The sequence below is a fragment of the Scophthalmus maximus genome, chromosome 10 (assembly GCF_022379125.1).
Source record: "Scophthalmus maximus strain ysfricsl-2021 chromosome 10, ASM2237912v1, whole genome shotgun sequence".
NCBI classification, from domain to species: Eukaryota; Metazoa; Chordata; class Actinopteri; order Pleuronectiformes; family Scophthalmidae; genus Scophthalmus; species Scophthalmus maximus.
This window is the reverse complement of record NC_061524.1, coordinates 2,494,711-2,515,383: the sequence shown is the minus strand read 5'-3', so window position 1 is coordinate 2,515,383 and position 20,673 is coordinate 2,494,711. Positions and strand designations below refer to the sequence as shown.

The 20,673-nt window shown below is 45.0% G+C and overlaps 1 protein-coding gene across 1 annotated transcript in view; it reads left to right on the top strand.

Moving 5' to 3' along the window:
- Window positions 1-6,205: 6,205 nt before the first annotated feature.
- Window positions 6,206-20,673, top strand: part of bean1 (brain expressed, associated with NEDD4, 1) — a 31,088-nt gene continuing 16,620 nt past the window's right edge. The window contains exons 1-2 of the mRNA XM_035606246.2: window positions 6,206-6,335; window positions 12,331-12,451. Coding sequence (XP_035462139.2) covers window positions 12,427-12,451 — 25 coding nt within the window. The 5' untranslated portion in view covers window positions 6,206-6,335; window positions 12,331-12,426. The remainder of the gene's footprint in view (window positions 6,336-12,330; window positions 12,452-20,673) is intronic.

Sequence of the window (20,673 nt, the reverse complement as noted above, 5' to 3'; positions counted from 1 at the left end):
TATGTTTTTCTTTGCTTGTGATTGGAGTTTTGAAAGCTCTGCAACACTTAGTTTGATGGTAAAGAAACGTCATTTTATGATGTTTTTAATTTTGTGGCAGGTTAGAAGTGGACAAGTCTCCTCGTCAAAACTAATGGGGACAAGAAAAAAGTGAATAAGAGCAGATAAACAACAGATATTAATCTACAATAACGTGTATGACATAGTTAAGCTCACAAATCCATTTTTGGGGGGCATTTGGTTAAGACAAAAAAAAATTGACATCATGTGTTTTTCATGACAGAATCATCCCTCGGGTCTATGAACGAAAAGAAGGTGGAATTTCCGGGTGTGACCCCGAGGTCGGGTCAGGTACATGATTTGCAGCAGATTTTCCTCTAAAAGATCATTAACGTCAAAGTTGAGTGTTGATATTTACCTGAAATAACAAAAAGGACGTATATATACATATATATATATACATATATATATATATACATATATATATATATATATATATATATATATATATATATATATATATATATATATATATATATATATATATATATATTACCTGCCAGTTTTTACACACTCGTCTTTTATGTGTCAGATTCCATGTGGCTCTGATCTCCAACCACCTCGATCTTTGACATGTGATCAGATGTGATACTTTTTCTAAACCAGGTGTAAATCCGCCAAAGGCTCGTGCAGTTTTTATGATTATTGTTATTATTATTATTATTATTATAGGGGGGGAGGTGGATTGAGGGGGGGTCACATCTGCATGCATGTGATTATGTCCAGATGAGAGACGTGAGGAACAAGATAGTGGGAAATGCCAAAGTTAGTCCAATTTCTTTGTTGATATGGTTATTATAATTATTATGATTATATATGGACAAATTATGCTTTAAAAACTGGACCAGGTGACGAAACACCTGCAGGCGATATAATGTTTCGTCAGGAAGCTCAACTTCCCAAACTATTCCTCTCAGTCCTGAAACTAAATATCAAAACAACCCGTTTATTAGAGGTTTGCAAAAATGACCCTTTTCACAAATGTGGACTCGCGAGCGTTTCGGTGACGCCTCCTCAAACGTGTCAGATTAGGGTCTTTTGTACTTCTACCCCTCATCATTGGACGACAGGCGATATGATTATGGTTTCGAGTCTTTGAACAAAACGGATCATCTGGTTATCGGCCATTGCTCCTCGTGCGTCGTCCTTCAACCGTCACCTGCTGTTAAAAGTTGCCGGATAAAAAAACTAAAAATTAACAGAAACGATCGACCTAATCTTTTCCGCTGGTAATTTTGCTAGTTGGATATTGTTTCTAGTCCAGCGGGCTCGGGCACATTTGCTCCAGGGAGTAGCTGCATCCTCTCACCGTAGAGTCCGGTGATGCTCTTGCAAACTTGAAACTTTAAAGTTCAGGAGAAAAATATTAGGAAAATGACGGTGACGAGTACAGGAGCTAGTTGAGCCTTGTATGTTTTAAAACCTAGGACTTCCTATGACGACAATGTTGCTTCCGATCGCAAGTCGTCTCCGGACGTCAATTACATTCGGCACTTTGGCCTCCAAACTTTGGGCAACTTTCTGGTGCGCACGAGAAATGTATATATACATACTTTTTTTGATTTTGCCTATGTCCCCTTAGGGCCGCCGTACTATTACTGCCCCTAATAAGGAACAGGGGTGATTTTCTGAGTCTTGTGGGCCGCACAGTCCCCAAATCAACCCTGTCGTCACTTGTTCAGGCGAGGACGAGAAGCGGCCTGGAAGATGCGACGGATTTGTCTGCAGGAAAGGACGGAGGCTGAACGGGGGAAGAAGAAGATGAGGATGAGGATGAGGATGGACAAGATGAAGATGGAGAGAGGCTCCTGTTGTCGCCCCCTCCCTCGACCTCGGCTTAACTTTGGCCCGCCTGCGGCGAGAGCGGGGCGGGACGCGACCGGCTGGCGGCAACATGCTAAACATTGTTTTACGGTCCAACGACAAAAAAACCCCCCAGACTAGTAAACCGAGTCGTGCTCCATCCTTCAATACAATTACATGGCGACTGCGAAGGGATGAATCCTTTGAAGCGCGATCAAAGTCGGAGTTATTTTGAAGCGGTGCGCGTGTTGACATGTAAAAGGAGTCGACGTGGGGAACTGTTTACATGACGGCGGCATGTAATCCACTTAGAGAATATGTATTCCACGTCTTGTCACGAGCTGCTGGCAATTTTTTATTTTTTTTTGAAAAGGAACCGGCACAAATGGACGCGAGACAGACACACACACACACACACACGATTTCCTGCAGAAGTACATGATATGTGCAGGAATGTTTGTCAGTATTCTCATTTGCTGACACGCAGCGGTGATCGGAGCGCGGCACGCGGAGCAATGAGGAAAAAGCCTCTCAACGAATTTTTAAAGAAATAAAAAATGAAATTGTCGGTCAGATCTGACACGTGAGAGAGAGAAATATAGAAACATGCTTCATGAATCGCCTTAAATCTCAATGTTTACAGGGACTGAGAGAGAAACAAAGATGGTGGGTGAGGTCGTGGCTCAGGAAGTTTCCTAAATCTTGACGTGACCCCGAAGTATTCCATCAGCAGCCGTGGGAGGAGCTGTTCGGATTCTCTCAATGCTCAGGAAAGGTGCTCCAGTGCCTCCTTTGGTACACCGGAGCTTCCTGAGCGAGAGGAAAGGAGATATAGACGCCCCCTACTGGGGAATGTTGGAAGTGTGAAGGAGTCGGAATAGTTTCCATCGCGCCTTTAAAGACAGTGTCCTCCGTTGTCGGCGACTCGCGCTATGCACACGGAACATCTGCCGACGTCTGATCTCATAGACGAAACGTCTCGTCTCCATTGTTGTGGCGGTGGGAAGAGAAACTTGTTCTTCTTTTTCCCCCGTCGTCGTCCGTGCAAATATTTCACTGCGGCGAAACACAAGCATCCGCAGACTAAACACGCCCGACACACACGACACACAGGATCTCCTGGCCTCGTGGTGTGTGTATGTGTGTGTGTGTGTGTGAAGCAGATGTGGTCGTGTCGTGTGGGCAGCAGCAGTAGAAGCTGTGGCGTGCGGCTGAGTAGGTAGAATGTAGGCGTCGCCACATGTAGGGGTTCGATTCCCTTCTCGTGAGTCGGGATTACTCAGATGTACCACGGCGACCCCCCCCCCCCCCCCCCCGTACGGAAAACAGGCCTGGGCCTCGTTCCCAGTTTTTTCGGAGAAGCACAGCAGTGAACCATCAAGAAGCCCGTAGATCTGCATCAAACATCGACACTGACACGACGGCAAATAAACCCGGGCGAGTTCAAAAGGACCACTGAAGATGGAGACGCCGCCTCGCTGAGTGAACCAAAACAAAAAGGGGGAACCAGACACGATGCGGTTGGTTCCCTTGTTTTTTGGGGGACCAGGAATCTTCTTGTGACTCGTCCGTCTCGAGGAGGAAGAAGAGAAGGAGTGGATTCAAGCCACTGGAAGGGAACTGCAGTGCAACATTATACAATGGCTGCCGGCGATCGGACCGATGTCCTGCCGGTGCACAGCTCCACAATGTCAACCCGCCCTTTTGTCCTCATCCTCTCATTGGGATTGTTTGAAAATGGTTTCATCCATATCCGGCAATAGAGTCTTGGAGGTTTATGGATTTCAAATTAAAGTCACAGTTGTGCAGAAATCATGTGCAGAGGTTTGATCCCCGGTGCGATTCTGTATGATTATACGCAGCAAAACAAATCTGCAGGATTTAGAAATTGTCAATCCAGTTCTATGCTTTAAAAAATGAAAGTCCAATACAACGTATTGGAAGACATTCAGGACGGAAATTCCGCGGCTGCACACGTTTCCAGGTCCAAAGCAAACGGTTTGTCTGTTTGTGGTCTGGTCTCTGGGCGATAGCCAGCAGCTGTCTGTGCATGAGAGATGAGATAAGGGATCGTTTGTCAACCAACAAAGAGAGAGAGAACACAAACGTGACAACTGGCAGAGCTCTGTCGCCACCTGGTGGTGAAAGGCACAAAGCACACCCTGACTTCAACGTGTGCAGCTGACTGTGATTTTAGTCTAGAGATTATAAAATCTTTATGATTTTTGCATCAGCTGGCTGTGAACTCTACCTGGTGTCCAGTCCAACTATTGATTCAATCTGTATTAATGGTTAGGCTGTTTACTTCAATGGAGCATCTTGGTTGCTAGGCAGCAGAGGAGGAAGAAGTGGAACAACAAAGGTAAAAAAAAATTTAAAAAAAAGGAGATTTCCCATTAGAAGAAGTAAAAGCAAGAAAAATAATGAAAAGTGAAACTTATAAAGCTTCAGAGATTAAAGAACATTCTCTTTCCCTCGTTCTTCATTTGGAGTCTGATTGACTGAGCTCACGCCTGAAACTGTTTTGTTCCTGGAAACATTTCATATGTTATGATATCTCATGTTGAATTTAAGTCATCTGAAATATTATGGAGTAAAAAGTACTGTATACTGCATATACCTGTAAAAACTTGTAAAAAGTCGTTTTTCGAGAAAATTTTGAACCTGGTTTCTATCAAAAGACGACGATGGATGAAATGTTTGAATGTATTATATACTTCTTTTCAAAGACAATGTTTTTTCAATTCTGGATTCATTAATTGAAGATGGACATTAATATGCTGCTAATTAAACTTTCCACAGGATTTTTAAGTAACCATCTTTCTCCCAGTGGCTTCAGGTCGGACACTTTGTGTGGTGCAGGTGACACTTGAGGTTCTTCGACATCAAACGGGGAAACCATCTCTTTATGAACCTTTCTTTGTTCCAAATGTTGCCACCAAGTTTGAATCCCCATTTTCATTTAAAACATTTTTCGATGTGATCAGTGTCCACATACTTTTGGCCACATCGTCTTTAGAGACTCCTCCTTAAATCATACACATGGTATTTTTTTAAATCTCATATGGGAATTCAGTCCCAATAAATATACATAGCATCTATAATTTCAATGGAATTTTGGATTATAGTTCTGGGGTCATATAACCCCTGAGGGGATTTCCTGCCTGGCTGTGTCCCACCACCGTCTGCACCAGTCGGACCTGGACGATGCTCCTCTCTTCCCCGGGCATGACACACTTTAACTGGGCTGCGGAGCCGAACGAGCCGCGGGACAGAGACACGGAGGATGAGGAGGAGGAAGAGGAGGATGAGGAGGAGGAAGAGGAGGATGAGGAGGATGAGGAGGAAGAGGAGGAGGAGGAGGAGGATGAGGATGAGGAGGAGGAGGAGGATGAGGATGAGGAGGAAGAGGAGGATGAGGATGAGGAGGATGAGGAGAGGGATGCTGTGAACGTAGGAGAAAGGGGAAAAAAATAGAGCTCCTCGGGTTGGATGGTGACAGTGATGATGGTGACAGTGATGATGATGATGGTGATGATGATGATGATGATGATGATGGTGGTAGTGAGGAGGTTTCTGCTGTGAGGACGCGACCACCGCTCCTCCGACCGTTATCGGAGCGCGTGTCCCGCGCAACGTCGATCATCGTGCGGATGAAACCGCGGGAGTCTCCGGGAGTTTAACGAAACGGCCGAGGAGGAGGAGGAGGAGGAGGAGGAGGATCAAGTCCCGAGAGAGAGAGAGGGAGAGAGGGGAGAGGGAGGAGGAGAGAGAAGGAGGGGGGGAGGGAGGAGAGAGAGGGAGGGAGAGAGAGAGAGAGAGAGAGAGAGGGAGGGAGAGAGAGAGAGAGAGAGGGAGGAAGGGAGGGGGAGGGTGAGAGAGAGAGAGAGAGAGAGAGGGAGGGAGAGAGAGAGAGAGAGAGAGGGAGGAAGGGAGGGGGAGAGAGAGAAGAGGGAGGGAGGGAGAAAGAAGGAGAGAGAGAGAGAGAGGGAGGGAGGGGGAGAGAGAGAAGAGGGAGGGAGGGAGAAAGAAGGAGAGAGAGAGAGAGAGGGAGGGAGGGGGAGAGAGGGAAGGAGTGAGGGAGAAAGAAGGAGAGAGAGAGAGAGAGGGAGGGAGGGGGAGAGAGAGAGAGAGAGAGGGAGGGAGAGAGAGAGAGAGAGAGAGGCAGGGAGGGAGGGGGAGAGAGAGAGAGAGGGAGGGAGGGAGGGGGAGAGAGAGAAGAGGGAGGGAGGGAGAAAGAAGGAGAGAGAGAGAGAGAGGTAGGGAGGGGGAGAGAGGGAAGGAGGGAGGGAGAAAGAAGGAGAGAGAGAGAGGGAGGGAGGGAGGGGGAGAGAGAGAGAGAGAAGGGGGAGGAGCTCCAGACCCAGTCTGGGATGTTGCTGCTGCTCCTCTCAGTGATGTGAAGCGACGTTGAGGAGCTGATGAAGAGTTCCTGTCTGCGCGTGGACACATATTTATATTCATATTTGCAGGTAAGCAGCCAAATTATGATCTCTCTCTCTCTTTTTGTACTCTATCTCTCTTTCTGGGTCTTCCTCTCCATCATCTCCGCCTCTCTCTCTTCCTGGTGATCCTGAAACTATTAGAAATGTATAAACTACACAAATATGATACTAGAACACTTGTTCTCTATATCTTTTGGTACTCTGCGGCGAATTTATACATTACACCTGTATTTTTTTTTACCTTCTGCGGAATGACAGTGATATTATGTAACAGGCTTCACGGAACAGACACATTATGAAGTATGACTCTCTGGTGACATGCAACGTATACTACATTTACTACAAGTGAGTTAAGTACACATTTAAGGTTTTTGTCCTACATGTATTGTTTGTGACAGCTGTATTTACTTTCTAAAAAATACATAAAACATGATCATCTCCTAAAATGTAATGTAAAAAATCATATTTTATTAAATAAGTAAATTACAATTAGCATAAAAATGCTGCTTACTCGTGGAATCCCGGGTGATAACAATCCAATAATTTGTATATAAGCCTAATCGTATATATTGAAAGTCAAGCTGTGGTACTTTTGCTGAAGTAACAATCTGAATACAAGTGTTTTACTTGTGGATTAGTAGTTTAGTATACTCATATATACATTATTTATCTATAAGAGCGCCCAGCGCTTTGGGTACATGAAAAGCGCTTTATAAATCAAATATATTATTATTATTATTATTATTATAAGATCAGAAAACCACTCACCTAATTATAGTGTGTATTGGAATAGGAGCAAAAAATAACTTTCACTTACGTTTTGATGTGAAACTCAAACTCGATATGAAAACAAAAAAATGCACTTGTCACTGAGTAATAAATCCCTACAGTTAGTTTTATTTTACGCACATTTCCAAGGGGGGGGGGGGGGGGGGACCACAAACTCTCTGTGGGTTCCTGTAGGACAGTTGTGGGCGTCGGATCGTCTCCTCATCTCTCTCGCTCAGCTTCCCTCCCACACACTTCAGCTGTATTGTTGCAGCGGCCTCCCAACTCCACAGCTGCAGTGACAGCCAGAGAGGAACAGTGCAGAGAGGGACGCAGACCAAACTGCTGGTTTGTGGGCTTCTGCTCGTGTGGCTCAGATCGCCATGCACGCCGTGGCAAAAGCAGAGTGTCTGAGGTCTGGGTGACGGCTGCATCTTCGCCTTGTCCGGACAGCTCACGGCGTGAGCGCGGCGCCGCTCCCCGGAGGAAGTCTGAGCCGTGCTCGGGTTATCGGAGAGGCTCCTGCTCTGCAGTCGGGCATGAAGGGCAAAAAAAGCCCTTTGACGAATCCATCGAAAGGGATATTAGGCCTCAGTTCAACGTGGAGGTGCGTAGAGTACAAGGAGTCTGAACGTCGGCCGTGACGTCACCCGTTGGTCACGAGTTTCGTGTTTTGAACATCGCAGCGCCATCTTGTTTTTGGTTTTTTCTGGAACCAGGCGTACAGGAGTGGCTGAGAGACCTACACCTGTACTAGCTGTCAATCACGCTTTATCATGTATTTTACTCTAAATGAACCATCATTTACTAAATGAACATCGTGCTGAATTGAAGACTTGAAAGTAGCAGAGAATGGTTCCTGAGGTTATGAATCAAATTTAGAAGTAGAGTGATATTTCTCTTAGACTTCTATAGAAACGCACTTCTTTGTTGCGACCAGAGTCGCCCTCTGCTGGTGAAAGCAGAGAATACAGGGGTCAGGCACTTCGGCCTTGGCTTCATTTTATGAACCTGGACACTACGTCCATTTTTTATATACAGTCGATGGTTGGCTGCAGAAAATTGGCATGAAATTTATAGAAATCGTCTTTACACATGTTCATGTTCTGTTTTCATCCAAATTCTTATATATTATTATATTAATATTTATTTTATGAAGCCACTTTTTATTAAATTCTGACCTTCTGAACAAACGGTCACTCTACAGTGTAACTGATAACAAAAATCGATTTTTGTTTTTACTTCCAAATGATACGGTTACCAAGACAACAGGTTTAAAAATCTCACAAAATCAGTTGTAGCCTTGTCCACTCAGTTGTTAAGTCGTGCTCCCGCGTCGCGCTGAGCTTAGACACGATGAATATTATTATTGATAGCAATGACCCCAAAACACTGCATATGTGAAACTAAAGATAAGACGGGCGAAGGGATGAAGTCTCCGCGGGGACCGAACCTCTGACCTTCTGGGCTCCTCAGCGCTGCGACCGCGGGCCCTCCGCCGGCCCCGGCTACAAACGCCAGATCGCTGCCGTCGCCAGGGCTGACAGGTTGAATGGATGACAGGGCTGTGTGGGCCAAATAGACTGTCAGGGAGAGCTGGGAGGAGATGGATGAGAGGAGGGAGAGAGGGACAGACGGAGAGAGAGGGAGAGAGAGGGCGAGGGAACACCAGAAAGAGAGATGAGGAAATGATGGAGTGCTGTTGTGGCTACAGGCGATACTCGATTCCCTCAGTTTCTCTTCCTCTGACTGGTCCTGTCCCTCACTCCCTCTCGCTCTCCTTCCCTCTTTCTCTTTCCAAATCAGCGTCTGCTCGCGTGTAATCTGTGGAGTATCTACAAAGCTCTGCGCAGTGACGTGTGTGTGTGTGTGTGTGTGTGTGAATGGACTGCGTTTATATAACACTTTTCTAGTCGTATAGACCCGTCAAAGCATCACATTCAGCCATTCACACACACACTCATATACACCTGCATCATTGTAAGTTCAAGTGTCTCGCCGGGATCGAACCGCCGACCTTCAGGTTGGCGGACGGCCGACCCTACCTGACCCACAGCTGCGGTTTTGTGTTGTTACTTTAACAAAAGTTAAAACCAATTTTACCAAAATTGCGATTTTCTAACCTTTAGAATTAGGATTAGTTTTTTTTAATGGTTATATGTAAAGATCTGCATGTATAACAGTAACCATCATAGACTCCTGGAACAAATCAGGGGGTAAACTCCCCCAGGAGGACGTTCTGCGATTGTGTTGTATTATTTTCTATACTCAGAGTTATTATATCCTCACACTCTCAAGCGTTGTGCTCTGAACAGTTGCCTCATCTCCTTTGTCTTGCGTGCTGACAAGTCGCAGCAGAGTTTCTGTGATTGTGGAAAATTGAAGCATATCATATTATTAGTATTAGTATTTGCTGTGCTCAGCATGTCCAGTTCGGATTTTAATGAGCCTTTCATCTCCAACCCAACTCTCTCTCTCTCTCTGCCTCTCTAAGGACGTTCATACGTGATTTTTCGGAAATTGGCAGCAGCAGCTTCCCGTTGGCAAAGGCTGCGATGAAGGTCTGCAGAGGGATTACATCACTTGCAATTTCTGCATTTTTCTAAGTCTATAAAAAACCTGAAATCGTTCTGAACAGCCCTCAGAATGATGCGTGACTTCTCTGGAAAAAACAAAAACCAAACCCGATAACTTCAACATAAGAGCTGCTGATGATATATCCATGATCAAATGTGTTGTTATGGACATTTCCTTTGGCGGTTATTCTTTCAATCACAATTCCCAGCTTTATGTCATGTCTCAGAAACAAGAGTCGGAGAAGTTCCCGTTGTTACATCCTATTTACACCGTAAATGATATTACCACGTTTTGAATCTCTCGTGTTCACGTCTCGACTCGTTCCTGCCGATTACGTTCTACATCGTGCAGAATCAACCTGCACCGTTTTATATCCTGGGACTTACAACTCTTCTTCAAGTTGCCTCTCTCTCTCTCTCTCTCTCTCTCTCTGTGTGTGTGTGTGTGTGTGTTTGTCTGTAATATCTGTCTGTGTGAGCAGGGACAGTTATGTAACAACAAAGCAGAATGCGTCGTAGGTTCTCATGAGTCACATGCGTTCGTGACACCATCCAAGGTGTATTCCCCCGCCACTTACTTACAGCCCGACCTCAACCATCACGACTGACCCCTGACCCCTCCCGTACTTTCACAGAGCCAGGCCCGAGCTCCACCGGAGCCATTCTGGTCTTTGCAACTGGGGAATTTCAGCCATTCAGACGTCTGGAGTCTAGCGCTTTGCTGTCGGAGCCCACAAGCATAGCAGATCAAGCCCTCTCACACACACTCACACTCACACACACTCACACTCACACACACACACACACACACACACACACTGCCTGTAGACAGGAAGTGAGCGATTGAATCAAACGCTGTGTGCGAGATTCCGCCGAATTGCCAGGAGCGCGGTGTGACGCGGCGTCGCTTTGACTTTGACGCGCGACATTGTGTACGACGACTCGCGTCTAACTCGTTACAGGAGATTAACGTACGCAGCGTGGCGACGCTGTTTGTAGGATCACAAAGATGACACAGAGGGATTCATGAAGGCGAGAAAAACTGAAGAAAAAATAACTGAAACACACCTCAGGGGAAGAGATTTCCAAAGAGAGATTCCGGCTTGTGAGGAGCAACAGGAGCCGTGTAGCTGGGAAACTGCGCTATTACAAAAACATTAGCAGGAGGCCGGAACACGGAGCAGATTGCACGTTACAGGAGACTCGCTTGTGCGACGGCGAACAAGGGGCCGTTGTATGAAACAAAGAAGGGGGGTAACATTTCGAGAAAAAAACTCACAAATTTACGAGAAAGAAACTTGGATATTCTCTGAAGTCAAATTGTTCTTCGCAATGGGATTCAGCAATAAGGATGATTCGTGATTTTAGCCCAGAATGACAATATCATCATAAGCATCCGGACGTCTGCGGTGATCCTGAAGCGATGTTCCTTGGGAAATTTCCGACTTTTATTCCTCTCGTAAATGTGCGTCCCTTCCCCCCCAAATTTGCAACTTTAATCTCAGAGAATGTCCACGTTTTTTTCTCGGAAATTTTACGACTTTAATGTCTTTCATTTCTCGGAATATCACCTCCCTTCCCCCGGCGCCGAGAAGTATTATTCTTTTCTTTCCTACGATGGCCCTAATACCGCCGTCGTACATTTGGTAAAAGTCCTGATAGAGAAAAGGTGGCGGCAGGAGGACGTGCGGTCGATGATGTCAGAGCAGACAAGCTGATGTCCCGAGTACAGCCTCTGCCCAGCGATTGTTAAATTTAGGCCCGAGTAAAATGGCACGACTGTCCTGTATTATTGAAACCACCGGGTTATTTGAGGTCTCCGCCCCCCCACCCGCAAAAAAAGTAGAGAATAAACAGGATTTGAAGCTACGTTTAAAGGGTAAATGGACTATATTTATACTGCTTTTATCCAAAGTGCTTCACCCGTTCGCATGCGTACTCATACGTACTCATACGTACTCATACGTACTCATACGTACTCATACATACCAAGGGCAGCAAGTTACCATGTAAGGCACGGGTCCAATCTGACAGCAGCTGGGAGAGAGAGAGAGAGGAAGTATATCGCTATTAAATGTATGACAAAAAGCCGAGCTCGTAGTATTTACGTGCATGTATTATACATATGTGTGTGTTTGCGAGGTATTGATTGGAACATTTGAACCCCGTGGCCATGTACTGGGAAGAGCGATGAACACACACACACACACACACACATTGCGTGGGTGGCCACTTGACTGCCCCCCCAACACACACACACACACACACACACACACACACACACACACACACACACACACACACACACACACACACACACACACACACACACACACACACACACACACACACACACACACACACACACACACACACACACACACACACACACACACACACACACACACACACACACACACACACACACACACACACACACACACACACACACACACACACACACACACACGTTGCCCGGGGCATTATAAACAGCCGGGCTCGGAGGTTGTGACTCGCACATCAGTCTCTGCTCCCTCCCTCCCTCCCTCCCTCTTTGTCTCATCACCGCATCTCTCACTCTTCTCATTTATTCCTCTCGTTCTCCATCTACCTACCTGCTGTTTGTTTTTCTTCGCCCTGCACTGATCTCGCTCCCTCCCTCTCTCTGTCTTCTGTAGTGGGATATACAGTAGCTCTGTGTGGTACGAGAGCAGTTGGAGTTGGCGTCCTGCCTGTTGAGATGTGCCAGTAGGAAACGCTGTGAACAGGGGTTCATGCTGATGAAATTGATCTGCTCAGGTAAGAAAACAACACCAGAACACCAATTTCCTCATTTTCTGTTCGGCCGCTAATTAGTGTCCCGATATTGTGAGTGTTATTTGTTCTGCGTGTACTTACAGGGGGAATCTTGAAAGACTCAATTCGCACACTGAAACGTGATGAGTCAAAGGTTAATATGGGAACCATGTGGAGAAACAGAAATACAAGACGCGTCTGTTAATATAAAAGAATTCAGCCGGAACCCGAGCTTCAAAAATGATCGTTGTGGAAAATCACACATTTATTCAATTGCTAATCTTCTTTCTTTCTTTCTTTCTTAAATAGTCGTGTCCCTATATCATAAATCACTGATGTGCCACATTTATACCCTATACGCGTGTTTTTTAATGGTTTCCTATAAGTACAGTTGGACCAAAATATCCTGTAGTGGTAAAATCAATATACTTATTATCCTAATAAACTTTTTTTTCAACTGACAATTTCCAAGTTTCTCAAATCCAGGGTGAAAAGAAAAAAGTCTGCGTTAATGCAAGAGAACGTAGAAAAACACAAAAATACAAAAATAAAACGTTTTCATTTTTTCCCCAAACAGGTTGGAGCCACAAGGATACAACCCGCTTAATATACGGAATACAATAACACATTAAATGTTGCACAGTAAATAAGAGCCGCAGTTAATATTGATGCAATCAGTCCGGGTCGTATTGCTCGTCCCTGATGGGTCTGAAAAAAAATTCCAATAACTTCTGAGGGGAAAACGCACACGTGTGATTCGAGTCCGTGACACTTAACGATAACGAATATTGGCACAGATTTTCCAGCGGGCAGCTTCAAATTTATTAGCATGTGTCTTCGGTAATGACGTCCGTCAACATTTGATTTCTAGTTAACGGTGCAAAGTGTCTTCTGGGAAACATGGAGCAGGAACTCCTCCTCCTGAGAGAGAGCGGTGTGCGTCGTGCGTGAGCTCCGCGGTGCAACTTGATCTGGCTGTGGTCATCCGTTGTGTATATTTTTAGCCGGATTCCAGGTCGCGCTTTTAACTGCCAGAGAATAAGGTGGAACGTATATTTATAGAAGCTTCCCATCTCAATAAAAGATGAATGGCTGTCTCTTACGCAACGGCTCCTGACCACGCTGCGAGGCGGCGAAGAGACGGAGGGAGGAACGGATGGACGGATGGACGCACGGCTTTTACAGATGTGCGTCCTCCCGTCGGCCTCCTCCTCTTTCTGGCTCCTCTCTGCCTCCGCCCCATCTGACTCTTTGTCCCTTTGACACCGCGCTCTCCATCTCTTTCTCCGTCTCTCCATTTCCCACCCCTTTACGGCTCCCTCGTTCTCTTCTCCAGACTCCCTCCCCACCTTCTCCATCCCTTCTCTGATCTATTATTCACCTTCCCCTCTCCGACTCTTTCTCCCTCGGCTCCCTCGACACCTGAAATCCCTCCGTCTGCTCCGGGGCGTTTAGACCTCCACCAACAGAGCCTCACTCCCTCCTCTGGAAAAGAGATGGAATGATGAATAAAAGAACAGAGCGCGATGAGACGGATAGGGACGGCTTCGGGATGGGCACCTCCAGCCCATAGAAATGCTAAGGTGTTTCTTTGTGCGGTGTATTTGTACAGGTTGACATTTTACACACCCTACAAAAAAGACTGTTTAACCGAGTACACCCATGTTTGATTCAGTTAGAACGAGATGTTAGTGGAAAACATGGAATTTTGATACGTCTGTGACGGATCAATAACTTCATAGTCTTTTTCTAAATTGGGGTTTTCCTTCTTATATTGTTGAATATCTGGAAGTTGCGAGAGAGAAGATATTTTGTGATGAATCGCTGCTTTTTTCGACAGCCACTTTAGTTTCCATTATTTTAGCAGAAGCATAAATGACTTGTTAACTTCATGATTTCACAAAATCAAAACTGATTGCACTTAACGTCAGCGGTTTATTCTACTTACCTCGAGCCAAATGACTTGAGAGGCTCGGTTTTCCTTTCCAAGCTCAAGGGAAATAAAGTTGAGCTCGCTTTGTCTTTGCATTTCAGTGGCATCTAATTTCACGTGGCATGTGATTTCGTATGCTTTTGTCATACGTCTCCAACTTCTATAATAAAGCAAAGTTTGGAAAAGTGTAACCAAACTCTACGAGCACATTAATGATCCGTCAGACAGTTCACAAAGGCCTTTGGCTCTTTGGTTCATCATCCCCGGCTTCTCCACAATTATTTTCTGTCCTCGGATTGTTTTTCTGTTCCTTTCTAAACTATTATCATCATAAGGGTGCTCAGGATGGATTGCTGAGGTGTTGCTAGGCTGCTGTTATGGTTTTGAATGTGCGTGCCGGGATGTGACGTTGTGGCTACTATTGATGCTCCTGCTGGTATTTAGCTGTACAATGAATCTGCTGGAGTCAGAGGGATTATATAAGTATTTAAAGAGTAGATTAGATATGCTGATTCATTTTTCATGATAGTTTCATTACACTTGGTGTAGGGTCATGTGTAGGTGGGAATTCCTTTTCAAGATTTAGAACATGTAGGTTACTTAGGACAAAGGCTCCCACTAAGCCAGTGATGGTGCTGTTTCCCCAAGTTTAACCTTGTTGACCAAACATAACCAAACCATATTCATACACAGGATATGACTTATGACTGATCAAACACTCATATGAGCTGTTTTTGGGACAGTCACGTGGCAGTATTATGCTTTCAGTATCTCCATGAAGGTTTTTTATGTCCTTTCAGAGAAAACAAACCCTTTATATACCTTTAAAACACAGCTCCCTTCCATATTGGCTCTCGCCACAGCAGTAATTATCATCACCGAACACCGGAAGAGCAATAAGTGACCACTTCTAAAGACAAATGATGAAGAATGATGTTTTCCGAGCCACCTGTGGCTGCTCTCGCAGTGCATGTAGAAGCTGACGCGTACCACACGGCAGCTCTTTGAGCCCCGAGGGGTCACTGCGGCTGCTGCCGCTCGGCCCCATGGACGGACACGTAGTCCACGACTGGCAGCATAAACACCCATATCTGCCTTCACATTTAGAAGTCAACATATTTACAGAGTAAAATGAGTTCACTCTCTATTTCTTTTTCCTCGCTAAAAGAGAGAAATGAACAAACAAAAACAAAATGATCGTGTGGCATAATAGTATCTCAAAACTCGACCTTGAACAATGCAGACGTGACAGGGTCATAAAAACTTAAACGTAATCTAAATATTAAATTATTTCTGTGCAAACCATGCACAATAAGTGTAGACTGAAAGGGCCGTGTGTGTGTGTGTGTGTGTCTGTTTGTGTGCTCATACCCCCCACCCCTCATATCACTACAAAAAAGATAAAGGCTAAACACAATCTACATATTAGAGCGCTGGCATGAGCGTGCATCAGATGAGGGCAGATCTGAAATGGAATCTCCTTCTGTTCCCCCTCGCTGCACACATCATCTATCCATCTATCAGCGCGGCGCCACGTCGCCTCGCCTTCCCCGCCGCCGCCTCGCCATCAATCATCGCACTCCGCATGCTTTATGGAAATGGACGGAAAAACTGCATTTAACGGCATTTTACCTTCCATCGCATCCACCTATCTGCCCGTGTCCACCCATCCATTCATGCATCCCTCCCTCCCTCCCTCCCTCCCTCCCTCCCTCCGTCCGTCCGTCCGTCCGTGCTCGGGACCAATCTAGTCACAGTGTAAGGTCGTTTATTTAAATCTATTTAAATGGATATGAGGAGTGTGCGCATATGCAGGAAGATTTCACGGGCCGGCAGGTCAGCAAATACCAAGGCTGTTCCACCTCACTAACCCCACTCCCCCATCAGGACCCGCAGACAATTAATACACACCACAGGTGGTCAAGTGTGTGTGTCTGTGTCATGGAGACAGAAAACAGCACCTATCTACCTATAATAAAACAGCAGCGTAGGGAGAGAGTTGTCGAAGCGTGTGTGAAATAAAAGGACAGGAACGATGAGGTAAAGATGAAACGGGGAATGAATTGGACAGGAACAGGGTGACGGTATAGGGGAGGGGGGCAGCGTCACTCTCAAGGGGAAGTAGAAGAGCAGAGAGAGAAATTGAGGGAGGTGGGTCGGAACGGCTGAGAGAATAAGAGAGGGAGCAAGGAGAGGTGAAGGGTAAATGTCTTTGCTAATGTCTTGGTGCCAATATTGACAGAACACCGGCTCCTCTTTGACTCCGGCACCCGAAGCCGCTTCCTCCTCTTCACTTCATTAAGCTCGTCATTTGGAAATGGACGTATTGGCTCAGCTGTTCAATGTCACCACGCCGGAGGAACTGACGGCTCGATGGATGCGTGGAAAACAGTGAAAGGACCAAGCCGCTGCGGCGGTCGGCTCAGTTTTAAGGAATACTCAGGAATACTGGCGTCAAATTAAAATCAGTTTGATATGAAAATCAACTTACAGGGAATTGGAACTGCAAGATACTAAAAATCAAATGGTATTTAGAATTATATGTTTTGTTTTTGTTTTGTCATAACTATTCAAGAAAACAGGATGTTAGACCTTTAACCTGTCGCCAGACTATTAATATGACTTCTCCTCTCCTCTTCCCCCAATTCAAAAGGGATTTTTTTAGAAGAAAACAACATTATATCATCACTATGATAGATTATGCAAGTTTAAATTTTTCTGAATGTTGATTTTAATACCAAACTGTAAGTTATGGCCTGGAGGTATGAAACCAAGTGAAAAAACTTAAAGTTTGGTGTGTAAATTGATGGACGTTAAGTGTTAACAGTATACTTCAATATTTAACCAGCTTGTCAGTGTGAATTTGTTGGAAAATGATGTACGTACAGATTGAGAGCAGATGAAAAGATAGGCTGTTTTACCAATCCACAATCCCTGTCATTTTTTCTGCATGCGAGGGCTTTGTTCAGGAGCCTCTTCCTCCCCTTCATCGTCTCTCCTGCTTCTCCTCCACCTCGTCTTCACCTGCCATTATCGCCAAAACACGGCAGCACAGATGGAGGAGGAGAGACGGAGGGATCAGAAAAAGGCCAAGAGCTCGAGAGGGAATCACACACAGAAAGACAAGAGACTCAGAGAGTGAGGTCAGGCGGGTCAGGGGCGAAAAGAGATCGCCAGTCTTATAATTCATAAGGCAGGGGTCCGTCTGAAATGGCTTTTTTTCTCTGATATGATGCGACGGCTGCTTTGGCTTTTTACTGGATTGGGTGCAAAACCTCATCAGAGACCTGACGTGGGAAAAAAAGAAAGAAAAGAGAAACAGATGGAAACACTTTCAGTCAGATTGTCTGATAGGTTTGGAGACAGAGACAGATTTTCAACAAATAGGTAACCAGACTGTAGGAGGCAGATTTCTGCTGAAGCTCTCAACAATGTCCCCAACGGAAACAAGAAGCATGTGCGCTCTGAAACAGCAACATAATACATATAAATATAATAGTGCTGCTTTGCAGTTTGTTGTAGTTTTACTGCAGACACGTGAGACGTGTATCAAATATGCTCGGTGATATTAGAGAAGCGCTCGTATCCATCTGTCGTGTTTTCAGCGAGGTGAGAAGGGGGAGAAGGCCCGAGCGAGGACAAGTGCCGTGTCGTGACTTGTTGTGAGTCGAGGTGACGAGAAACAAGTCGCATCGCCCCCGAATACATCTGAGCCACACACACACACTCTCCAGTGGAGAAGGAGTAATCACAGCTTATTTCCTAAATTTCACCAGATGGCCTCAGTGGAAACGGTCAAGAGTGTACATGTTTGGACGCACACAGGCTGTGTGTGTGTGTGTGTGTGTGTGTGTGTGTGTGTGTGTGTTTCAGTAGAGAGAGATCTAACATGGTATTTTCTTCAGTGGCCGATTCTCGATTGACCAATCATAGCTGGATTTAAGGCGCGACCGAGAAACCATTTGGAGTTGAATCTCCGAGGCTCTTTGGCATCTGACGTTTCCCGCGGCGTACTGACCAATCACAACTGGATCTGCGGTGTTTATTGATCAATCAGAGCTGGATTTACAGCGATCACTGGCCAATCGCGGGTGGATATACTGCGGCCATTGCTTGGATTTACATTCAAGAGAGTCAGTCTGGGTTTGTGCGATCTACTCGATTTAAAATAGTTTGTTTAAACAGTTATTTTTGTAACTTTCTGCATTGACACCAAGTAAACCTCTCAGGGTTCCAATGTACCTCCTCATTGAAACATTCTCCTCCTTCTCGTCAAACCTCCACCACCAACAGCTGCGAGAACATTTGACTATGAACTAACTAACAAGGCTCAAACCTCAGCGAAGGTAAAATCATCCGTCATTGAACACAATCATTCCTCTACAGCACCACGCTCTCCCCCTTCCACACTAGTCTCTGTCCTGTAAATGCAAGTTGAAATTGCCCAAAAAATGAAATATGAAGTAAAAAATAAAGAGAATAATCCAAATGCATTCAATGTGTTTTCACTAGAGGCGATTCTATGACGTTCAGGGAAGCTTTGCACAAACAAGCTTACTGACTCTAAACTCAACTTGTGCAAGGTTTTGTATAAACAAACAGCAACACAATTATGCATATTAAATCTCTCTATTAATTATGAAGAGACTTATATTGATGCTCTAATCCAATTTCTTGTAAAACAAAACACACAAACAAAAAATGTCCAGCTCGATTAACAGCCCAAAAAACTGTCTAAGGATTTCCAGTTGTCGATCAACCTGGACATGTTTTGACTTGTCAAAGGTGCAAAAACAAAAAGACTAAAAACGTCCATGATCCCCACATTCGGGCTAGAGGGAATCCAGGATCCAATCAGAATTGATCACTTCAGTTTGACCTCGACTGAATTCACACAAACCGGACCCGATGTGAATGGTCTCTCTCTCGACAGTATGAACATCTGTCCGCACTGTACATGCTGACGAAGCAGATACACAGAGAATAAATAGCTGAAACAGCTAAACAGATTGATGTCACGTGATGAAAATGAGACCACACTGCACTGAAAACCTAATTCCTCCGCCGAAATCATAATTCCCTCATTTCACATGTGGCGTTCCTGATGAGAATTAGCCAGATTGAGAGTAAAGTGCCTTGAGATGATTGTGTGTTGTGATTTGGCAGCGATACAAATAAAATTGACTTGAGTTGTGAGGAGAGTTGTTCATGGAGATAAACGATGCAAAACAACGGCAACGACGAGGGGTTGGTGGGAGACGAAGGTGTATGATTAAACGAGGGGAAGGCAGGAATGTGGGCCAGCAGGGTGTGATAATCTGTCTCTCTGCCATCTATCCCACATGGGAGAGAGAGAGAGAGAGGGAGAGAGAGAGATTAAGGGGATGTATGATGTATTCTGACCCATATTCACACACATACTCGGATGTTATGTGACCCACATACTACCTCATCTAAATACACATCCTGGTTTGATCCTGACATGAGTACGTGTCGGAGTGTATCACATTAAGAATTCACGTTCTTGTTGTGCGACAATTTTATAACTGGTTAATAACCTACATTAGAAGAAGGGGGGGGCAGCGCACTGAGGGGAACTGTCAGGTGACCCAGGAACCGCTCAGTGGATTGAGATGGATACCTTTTTTATACCTTATTTTGTATGCATTTGCAGTCGTTTTGGGTTTTTTCGTGACTGTATTATGTATATTTGTTATGGTTTCTAGGTCTTTGTGGTTGTATTACGTGTATTTGTTATGGTTTTTGTCTTTGAGGTCACTTTAGTCAGTATATGGTCATTTGTGTGTCTTTGTGGTTGTATTTTGTGTCTTTGTGTTTGTTCTGTGTCTCTTAGAGGTCACTTTACTATCTTGTGTAATTTGTGTTTTGTATTATGTTATATTCCTTATGGCTTTCATGTCTTTGTTGTCTTTTGTGTGTCTTTGTGGTTGTATTAGGTATATTTGCTATGGTTTTTGAGGTCACTTTAGTCATTTTGTGGTCATTTTGTGTGTATTTGTGGTTGTGTTGCATCATTTTGTAGTCAGTGTATGTTTCTTTCTGATGCTTTTTGTATTTCTTTGTGGTCGTTTTGTGTCATTTGTAGTCATTTGCTTAACCATCACATCATACACAGGCTGTAGTCCGGCACTTGTGGGCCTGTAACCAGTAGGTCTGTTCAATATTAATAAACCAACTACCGATCACCTTTTGACCTCGGCAGAAGAGGCATGAAAGCACAGTGCGGGTCTTTGCCCACAGTCAGCAGAGTGCGTGACTCGCCCTCGAACTC